Source organism: Cynara cardunculus (assembly GCF_001531365.2).
Source record: "Cynara cardunculus var. scolymus isolate 2C chromosome LG 16, CcrdV1, whole genome shotgun sequence".
In the NCBI taxonomy this organism is placed as follows: domain Eukaryota; kingdom Viridiplantae; phylum Streptophyta; class Magnoliopsida; order Asterales; family Asteraceae; genus Cynara; species Cynara cardunculus.
The window spans coordinates 6,855,188-6,865,417 of record NC_037543.1 but is presented as its reverse complement, the minus strand read 5'-3'; the positions used below and the strand labels follow the sequence as shown (position 1 = coordinate 6,865,417).

The 10,230-nt window shown below is 35.4% G+C and overlaps 1 protein-coding gene across 1 annotated transcript; it reads left to right on the top strand.

The window, feature by feature from the left end:
* The first annotated feature begins 827 nt into the window (after window positions 1-827).
* Window positions 828-8,567, top strand: LOC112529235 (AP-1 complex subunit sigma-2). Its single transcript, XM_025140405.1, has 8 exons — window positions 828-894; window positions 1,062-1,094; window positions 6,315-6,401; window positions 6,697-6,788; window positions 6,929-7,037; window positions 7,131-7,166; window positions 8,123-8,209; window positions 8,302-8,567. Exons 2-8 carry the CDS (start codon window positions 1,092-1,094, stop codon window positions 8,371-8,373), a joined length of 486 nt encoding a protein of 161 aa, XP_024996173.1. The 5' UTR covers window positions 828-894; window positions 1,062-1,091; the 3' UTR covers window positions 8,374-8,567.
* The last annotated feature ends 1,663 nt before the right edge of the window (window positions 8,568-10,230 follow it).

Below are 10,230 nucleotides of genomic sequence, written 5' to 3'. Positions count from 1 at the left end.
GATAAACATAATCAAATAGAGAATGAACATCTCATTTTAAAATATAAAAAATCTAAAATATAATTAGAATAATTATCGAGTTCCAACAAAATAAATAATTGTTATCTTTATAAAAAAATTATATTATTAAACCAAATATAAAGCCATATTATAACATCGACTGAGATAAAGACATCATCGTTTTCTCAAAATCACATAAAGCCATATTATAACATCGACTGAGATAAAGAATAAAATGAAATATTAAAATCACGATGTATCTCGCTGCATTGTGCGAGTACGCTTCTAGTACATTTAAATAGATAATTTTTTAAATTATAGATTTTTAAGTGTCAGTTTTGAATTATATTTACTAAAATAACAATTAAATAAAAATACCTGCTTCTTTTAACATGTTTGGGTCATAAATATAAGAATAAATTACAATTTTTGTCTATGGTTTGTGAAAAATTGTGACTTTCGTTTTTGTGATATAGAAATTGCAGTTTTCATCTCTATTGTTTGTAATTTATTACTGGTTTTGTCATTATAATTTACAATTTGTTATATTGTTTTGGTTCCAATGGTTTACAATTCTTTACTGTTTTGATTTCTTATATTTTAAGATATGAATTAGTTTAGGGACAAAAATAACAATAAATTGTAAACCATGCGAACAAAAACCAAAATTTCTAAAATCAAAATTATTTACAAAACGATAGGGACGGAAAGCATAATTTACTCTAAATATAATAATAATAAAAAGTAGGGGTAGATCATGTCAATTTCTTACAAGTGTAGGGGTGGTTTATGAAACTCTGCATATTCAGTTTATAAACCACACCGGGGGTTCCCTTCACCGTTTCACCGGTGACGAACAAAGCAAATCCAGCTCTTGTACTTGCTCCCTCCAAGGTTTGAATCTTTTACTTGATCTGAAGAACACCGTTAATTATTTTATTGTTCGATTTGTTTTCGTTACCGATTTCAATATTCAGCTTTTGATCTGCTTTAAATTTGTGATAAGATGTCATTTTGTGTTTTCCGGTAATGTTTTCAATCGGATCGGATCGGATTGGCAGACGTGAAGCTTTTACTAGACAGTTTTAATCATGGTGAGAGCTTACTGATTTCTCTTTTTGATGATTACGTTATAGCAAAATTCATGTTGTGGAATTAGGGCCTGTATGATCGTTGCCTATTTGCCTTAGCCTAGTAACTTAGTTGGAACGGATATACATCCATTCAACTATTGTGGTTGACTTTTCAAATCTCTATAAGATGGGATACACGTATAGTCGGTTTGCACATGAGGACGTTGGTGATTTTTGCACTGAAATTGTAATTTGAAAACAATGCCTCTTCTTTTGTTGCAGAGGGAGCTTTATTTCTGGAGTGGTAAAATGACTGTAAAAGAAAAGTGAAAGATAAAATCTATGCTGTTAATATCGCGATATATCGTCGATATATCGGCGATATATCGGATATCGCTCCTAGGAAAAAAATCGGACCATAAATATCGGTCAAAATATCGGGGCCGATATTATCGGCGATATTTAGCGATTTTTTAGCGATTTTTAGCGATATTTGAGGTAAAAATCGGACCGATATACCGATATATTCACTGGCTCTGTTGCTGTCGCTGGATCTGTTGCTGTGGCTGTACTCTGTAGCAACCTGGTAAGCAGAGGAGATCGAGAAGAGATCGAGAAGTGTCGATTACAGTTGCTGCTGTGGCTGTAGCAACCTGGTAAGCAGAGGAGATCGAGAAGAGAGACCGAGAAAAGAAGACGACGTTGTGAGAAGAGAGACCGTGAACGTGAACTCGAAGCCGTGAGAAGAAGAAGAAGTCGAAGTTGTGAGAAGAAGTCTGAAGTTAGTCGTGAACTCGTGATTAACTCAAGAAAGAAGACGACGTTGTGGAGTAAGGAAGCTTCACTGATTTCAGATTCAGACCTAATTTAGCCCAAAAAATTAGGCCCATGGAATAACAAAAGCCCAAAATTTTGAACACTTTAATTATGTGATGTTTTACTTTTGAAACTATATTTCTAAACTCTAATTAATGCATATTATATATATAATTCTAAGAAATATTATGTTAACCGCTATTTCCGATATATCACCGATATATCACCGATATATCACCGATATAACCGATATATCGAATATCGGTCCTGACCGATATTTCGTATTCTGACCGATATAACAGCATAGGATAAAATTCAGAGACGACAGTGTTGTTTCAGTTTTAGGATTAAACATGTGTACTTTATAAGAAGGGGGGAGGGGGAGGGAGTACATCCCACGGATCTTGTTTAAGTGGTGTTTATAGCTAATTCTTACTTATAAGTTATAACTGATTTTGTCTTCAGATATTTATTGGCAGAGACATGTGGAATCTAGCAATAATAATGTTATAGATATACGATGTTAATATAGCAAATTGGATTTATGATTGTTACTTTGGTCAAGTAAGAAGGTCTCACCAGAAAGTTGTGTAAGATTTGTTATCTTTCCCTGTTGAAACCATCTTGGAACTAAACCGAACCAAATGAACCCAATTAGTCTCACTCGGAAGTAGGGTCTAGGGGGTGCGATGTACGCCGATCTTGCTGTACCTGTGAAGACCCCCGACTTTTGAAAAAGTGCTTGCAAAAAGGTTTTGGGGAAGACTTGAGTGCTTCAGAAAGTTCGAAGAAGTTGAAGAGTAAAAAAATTGAGGAAAATGTGGAAAAATACAGAGAGTTCTTGAGAAAAAGAACTAAGAGAAGTAGACAGTAAGAAAAAAAAGGTTACAACAAGCAGTAGTAAAACATAAAAGAAAGTATGAAGAACATAACAACTCTCTATCTAATGTAGGAGCCTAGCAACCTATCTATTGACTCTTTGATCCTCCCTCTGTCCCACTATCTACCTCTCCATCCCCCCTTCTCCCCTTCTCCCCTCCATCATGGAATTCTTTTTATGGGTAAACCTCTATGCTTGGTTGTTGATTTCTTTTTTATTTTAAAACTTCATGAAGATCCACCTTGCCAATGCGTTATTTATGCCTATAAATTACGTGATAACATAAAATGTTCAAGGATCTATTAGTATCGTTAGTTTATTATTCCTCATCACTCTTTTTTCCTTGTTTTAATTTGTCTAATATGAATACACCTAAATCTGATTCATGCCTCAAGTAACATCTACATATTACAAATGCGAGCCTGTATTTGTACAGAACTTTCGTCATCTTTTTAGAACCTTGTTGTATTTTGTTTAAATCTCCAAAGTGCATGTGTTTGTGGCATCATCAGTAACATGTTAATTGCTGGTAGTTAGATTATAAGAGTCTGAGAAACATTAATAGTTGTTACAGAAAACAAAAGGGAAAAGATCTTAACGGAATTCATTATATGTGGCCACATGGAGGAAGCCTAAGTTTGCAAAGTTGAATCATCCCCATCAACAGCACATCTATTTGGGACAGGTTATTGTGATCACCCCACATATATTGGATGCTAGTTAGACACCTAAAAGTGAAGTTAGTAGTGTGCAACCATTTGTGCTTCAGTGGTGCTCATTGGTTGTAGGTATAGTGTTAAAATATGGTTATTAGAATAAAGATATTGTGAATTAAGATATTCATCACTGCACATAAATATGTCTGGTGTGTTTATATCATGGCATACAGGAGTTATGTTCAAGTTCATGTTTAATTGACAAAGTGGAAGTTCTCTTGAAGTGAAGCAGTGCCAAAGTTTTGCTAGTTGCATATACATAAACTAGAGAATTATGAGCATGTCAACATGTAGCTTTGCAATAGCTTAATTGTTAGTGGAGTTTAATGTGGTATATGGGAATATCAACGCTTGTGCTTCTACATTGATGTTACACACTTGGTTGGTTGTTTTGAAGTTCTGGATTGGAGATATCTAGACTATTAAGGCATGCACTTACGTCTCTCCTGAATGCTTGGTATTGGTAATTGTGGCCTGTTTCCTTATCCATTTGCTGTGTAGTGCTGCTAGTTGGGTAGTTTTCCTCCCTTGTTATCAACTTTTTTATGTTCTTCAAGGCTGTTTGGATCATATTCGTTTACGCAAAGTGAAGTTTGCATAATGGCTGAAGATGGAGGCATGCTAACAGCCCTTTCATTGCAACATTTTGATGTGTGTGTTGCAAGACCAGTATTGCATCCACGTCTTATAGCCCTTTCTGGGGGTATATCTAGGGGATGGTTATGAGCTCAATGCCCTTTTGAGGCGATTACTTGATTGTAGGAAGTTGTATGGGATGGACAGGGAAATATTTGACCTGGTGTAAAATTGACACTTCTTCGAAGAGCATTATTACGTTTTCCATGTATATTTGACCTGGAGGCTGGAGCTCCTCCCAATATTACATGCCAAGTTCAGTCAGCGCTAATTTTGGGAAGTCCAAAAGTAATTTTGGAGGAGTTTGAGGACACAAAAAGGAGTTCAGGGGAGGTAATTATCCACAACAGTTAACAATGAACAATAAGTGTCCTCTTATGAGGAATGAGCCCCTATAAAGTTTTTTCTTCTTTTCGGGAGTCAGGATAGGAGCTATGTCAGCTTGTACGAATTGATTTTTGAAGTAGACTTATAATCTTATAGTAACTCCCTTATGTAAGATCGTTTCTAGTAAGTTCGCCAAGTCTTATTTCTATCATTCTGATATCACCATTAAGGCTTATAGGTATGCCAGATTCTCACTTTTCGTTTTCTCTCCTACTGTACTGTATTTTTCTTATAGCAACCATGTTAAACCACTTTATATATACACATATATTCCTTTGATATGTCATGCGTTCATACAGAAAAATTGCTATCAGTACTACTAGAAAGGAGGAGAGTAAGTTTGGGCGAGGAAGACAAGAAGAAAGAAAATCTTGAAAGCTAAATTGCTGATCCTATCTTGTCAAAACATAAATTTGAGTGATTATAATTGGGGCTGTTTGGTTCATGCTGAGGAATGAAAAATGAAATGAAAATGAAAATAGGAATGAATTTCATTTCCCCCGGTTTAGTCTGGAATGAAAATTTGGGCTTCAGAGGGAATGAGCCCATCATATTATATAATACCAAACAGTTTTTTTGTTTTCATTCCCATTGATCACTGCTTAATACCTCTAACCAAACACCCCATCAGTTAGCTAGTTGCTGGTTGTGCATGTGCTGTTGTACAAGTAAAAGTACATCAACATTACATTTGCATTTTCCTATTATAGGCATTCGTTTTTTATATGTAACTTGGTCATATCATTTGACCAATTGCAACTTCTTTTTTTGAATATTTGAACGATTTTAAAAAGCCTCAAAATAAATACTAATATCAAATTATTAAATGAGTTATAATGCAAAGCTAGTGAAATCATGTGACTTAATCCATGCAAGTGCTAGTGGACGTTCTTATGAGGTAATTGGACGAAGTTATGTGTATGGATCTGTATCCGGTTGATGGCCAAACAGCTACACTGAATTGGGGTTGTGGAAACTTGAGATGAGAAAGTATAAAGTAATTGGTAGTGACCTAGATACCTATTGAGATGAGACTCTAACAAGGGTCTTTCTGGAGTATCATACATTAGCTTGTCATGTCTATTCGTGGGGAATTTGGGCTAAGATGTTCATTCCCCCCGGGTACGATCCCTATCGAACTTCTAAACTCTAAATACTCAAAACCCATCATGTTGATCAGGAACCCTGATCACCCGATCCAATGGGAATATGAATTCATGGATGCTTGTATTCTCCTATGATAAATAGCCTCCTAATTGGAAAATTTTACTTTGTAATAGGGTAGTCCTCCTCTTTGACACGGAAAAAGTTTGAACTAGATTAAAAGTGACTCCTAATTTGAATAAAATTTATAATCCGAAATTTCATGTACCTTCATCCGCCACATCGTTATGAAGCAAGAGAAGAGAGAACTAAGATGGAGATGAGTGTGATGGAGGGAACAATATAGATGGTGGTGTCTGCTGAGGAGGTAGGGACAAAGCATCGCTGTATAGCTGCTATGTAAACGTTGAGAGAGAGAGAGAGGCACCGTGTGTGAGAAGAAAGAAAAGGCTTTATGTGTTTATTTAACCAAGATTTGAGAATTGGCTATGCTCTTTCATCTCCTTCACACCTACATTTTGCAAATACTGGGAATTTGGCAGCCCAGAAATTCAAATAAATATATAAATGCTGTATGGAACCCATCAAACTTAAAGAAAAAACAAGAAAACCCCCAAGTTTGGTATTCATACATTACTGTAACGTCTTGTGCATAAAATATAAATGGAAACATTAGGTTGACAATTATTTTTCTTGTTGCAGATTCACTTTGTTCTCTTAATTAGTCGACAAGGAAAGGTTAGATTGACAAAGTGGTATTCACCCTATTCCCAGAAGGAAAGAAGTAAGGTATGTTATTCTCCTAATAAAGAATGGCATACTGTTCTGATCTGATTGAATGCATGATAATTAGGTTACAGATCTCGATCATTGCATTCTAAAATAACTTGATAAACATTTAGGTGATCTACAAGTATCAGGTTATTGCATTGTCATAAATAATTAATACAAACTTGTGTTTCTCATTCACAGATTTTACATTTTGTTATTTCTAGCAGATGGTATTGGTATTGAACTGTTCGTTTAAATATTTTCATTTTGTTTTCACTGAAATTTGTGTGGTATGGCTTCAAAATCTATAAAGGTGATACGAGAGCTCAGCGGGATGATTCTTACACGTGGCCCCAAGCTTTCTAACTTTGTTGAGTGGAGGGGATTTAAAGTTGTTTATAAAAGGTATAGCATGGACTATATATTCTTTAGATTTGCTTCCTTTTTTCGTTTCCTAAAATACTTTATTCACGTATCCCCCTGCAGCATGTTTTTGTTGATCTTTTTGGGTAACTAGTTTTAGTCCAATATGTTTTACTTGTCAGATATGCCAGCCTCTACTTTTGTATGTGCATTAACCAAGAAGACAATGAACTGGAGATCCTTGAAATCATTCATCATTTTGTTGAGATTCTTGACCGTTACTTTGGAAGCGTGAGCCATCTAAACTTGATCCATTTTAAAACAATAATTAAACTCTCATTAATATCTGGAACTTGACACTACTTTGGAACTTCTGTTTGCTAGGTCTGTGAGCTGGACTTGATCTTCAACTTTCATAAGGTATGTTATTTTATCTCAGCTCAATGCCTCAATATCCGTCTTATACTCGTCTCCTCTCTCTCTTTCTCTCTCACACACACAAACTAAGACAACGTCTGTCTCTATGAAATTTGAAACCCTTCCACAAGGTCACTGGGATAACATAGCATGATGATCCCCTGCAAAACATTGGTACTAATATGCTTTTACATCACCATCACTACAATTCCTTGGTTTATTTTTTTAAAACACCTTTTAGACAAAAGGTTGCTTATTAAACATGTTTGGAAAATCGAACCTGCTTTCGACTGTGCTCAAATTAAAACTTACCTTTCCATTTTACACACCGAGCAAAAAATTTATTGACTTGTCAAACTTAATAACCAAAAGATCGTGTACGAACATATCACAGGACTTGAGGAGTATTCACAATGGTAGACTTCGTGATGTTACACATTTGACTTGAACCAACCAGAAAAAAAAAGCTCCAACTTGTTTCCTAGTATTTGAACTAGTCAAGGTCTTCACAGACATTGATTCTTTTTTGTACTTCCTCTTAGCAATTGTTGAGTCAGTCTCTCTCCTGTTAGCAGGATCAATGTTGTCAACTTTGTGACTATAGTTTTGCCATTAAATTTATAAGAAAATCTCCTGTAGAAAGATCATTCCTTGTTGCAGGCTTCACATAGGACATCAGATTGCATAGGCATTAAGATGCTTCTTTTCCCTTTCACATGAATCTGTTATGCATTACCGCATCAATCCCATGTGAGACAATTCCCTTTCTGAAGATTTTCATGGTAAAATTATCGACTTGCCCATTGTTACCAATAAGTTGATGGTATTGGGTTCACAAGATTCCTTTATTTAAAGAGCTTAAGCATTGCATATTTCACGGGACGGAAAGACTAAATCCTTGTATCCTCTATCTGGTGATTATCTTAATTCAATACGTTTCTTCTTGTATCATGTTGCAGGCTTACTACATACTGGATGAGATTCTAATAGCCGGTGAACTTCAGGAATCAAGCAAGAAGACAGTTGCTCGTCTAGTTTCTGCACAGGTAAGAACTCCATATCCGTAGCACACATCTGTTCATACATCTATCGCTCAAAAGGTCTCAAGTTTCAGTTCCCTTTATTTTACTTTTTGCAGGATTCGTTAGTGGACGCCGCAAAAGAAGAAGCGAATTCCATAAGCAACATAATTGCACAGGCAACCAAGTAAACTCCATTTTTCACTTTGCTTATTTCAAATCTGAGCCTAAGCATATATTTGCGCATTTCTACTCGCATTGTGTTGGAGTTTTAACTGATCAACATATTCATTTTATGCACGTTCGTCTCATGTAGAAGAGTCTTTGTTTCCTTAAGTGTAGAGATACATCATCTTTGAAACTAGTGTTTGTTGATTCATTCAAATGCTAGTTAGAGACACGTTCTAGGAGTCATGGGTGCGGTATGGTTAGAGCATGACGCACATTGAAGATATGGATGGTGCATCAGGGGAATGACAGGTATAACAATGGCTACAAGTCGATGGCCCTTCAAGAATTGAAACCATCACCAGACACCAATGCACGAGTCCAATTACACATGTATTCACAATAAATCTAACCCCCAAAGCTCGACTAAAATGACACAATATAACAAAATAAACTGAATATTGTAGTTCACATAATGAACTATAAACAGTTTGACAAGCGGTTTTGCTTGGTAAGTTTCGAGGGGGCGTTTTTTCAAAAAATAGAATGAGAATGCTAAGGAACGGCTACACGAGCATTGATGATGTTTGGTGCAAACAATAAGAAAGAGGTCTGAGGCTTGAGACCGGTTACAGGAGGCTCCGGTTACCAAAAACCTGATCGACTACCACCGCTTACAATTTTTTGAAGCTCAGCTAGTTACAATGTCCCGGATACCCTTTTTGTTTTCTTATTTTGGTGAACGATTTTTTTTAGATAACATATTATTTGAACATCAAAGCAAAAAATCATAAAGAGGCCGACGATGGGGTATCTCATATGGGAAGGAGGTGGTGCTTTAAATACAGGGTAGATGTGTCATTTTTGTGGCTGAATGAGGATAACACCATTTTTATTTGTGCGATTAAGCCGTAAGAAAATAATCTAAATGAGCTGCGCGAATAAGCCAGATAGACCAATAAGTCTAATTAAGCTGTAAGTAATAGCCATAAGTAATTATTTTAATTCTACTCAAAATAGACGTAGTGTCGTATTTATTTTAAAGAACTTCAAAGTAAAAGTCAATTTAATTATTTAAAATTATTTGTCAATCACATATTTTCAAAACGGATGTTTTGAATAAGTACTAAAATGTATGTTTTGGATGCTATGCGAGTCGATTAATCTCAGGACGACCATCCATTTTGTAAATAATCCAGAGTCATCGCATTTGAACCTCCGTGGCCACAAGAGAATTTTTATTCCTCCTTGAATTTGAACTTCAAACCTTCTGGTATTTTTTTGACATTTGGAGCCAAACTCAAACCAATCAGACACCACCTTTGTGGTTAAGATATGTTTTTATAGTCGAATGAAATTACATATCTTGTTAGTTGCCAATAAATAGATTCATAAATGTTTCAAGTGTAACACAAAATAATTAGTATAATATAAATTAAAATGGAAATTAATTAAAAAAAAGTATGGTTTTACGAAAAAAACGATAAACCGTTTTTTTTATAACTTATGAATACACACATCAAATCATAGCAGATACATATTTAAGACTCGTAAAAAAATCCTACCACGTAAGGACAATAAAGGGGGAGTACGAGAACCACTGTACGGTTACTTTTATTGCAATTTTTTGACACAAACAAGATTCAAAACCGGGTCAAAATACGTAATAGTTACACTATACAAAAGGATATGGTGGCAACTTTTACCTAAGACGGAGGAATGAAGTGATGGCCCGTGCTACCGTATCCAATAGAGTGGTCCACCCCTGACTTCATCTAGTAAAACCTTTTTTATTAGGGTAATACAATAGTAAGACGTTACGTAATCACTTTTAAATCGAGTCCTTAACCGATAATGAATCAAAAAACATCACCAGATAA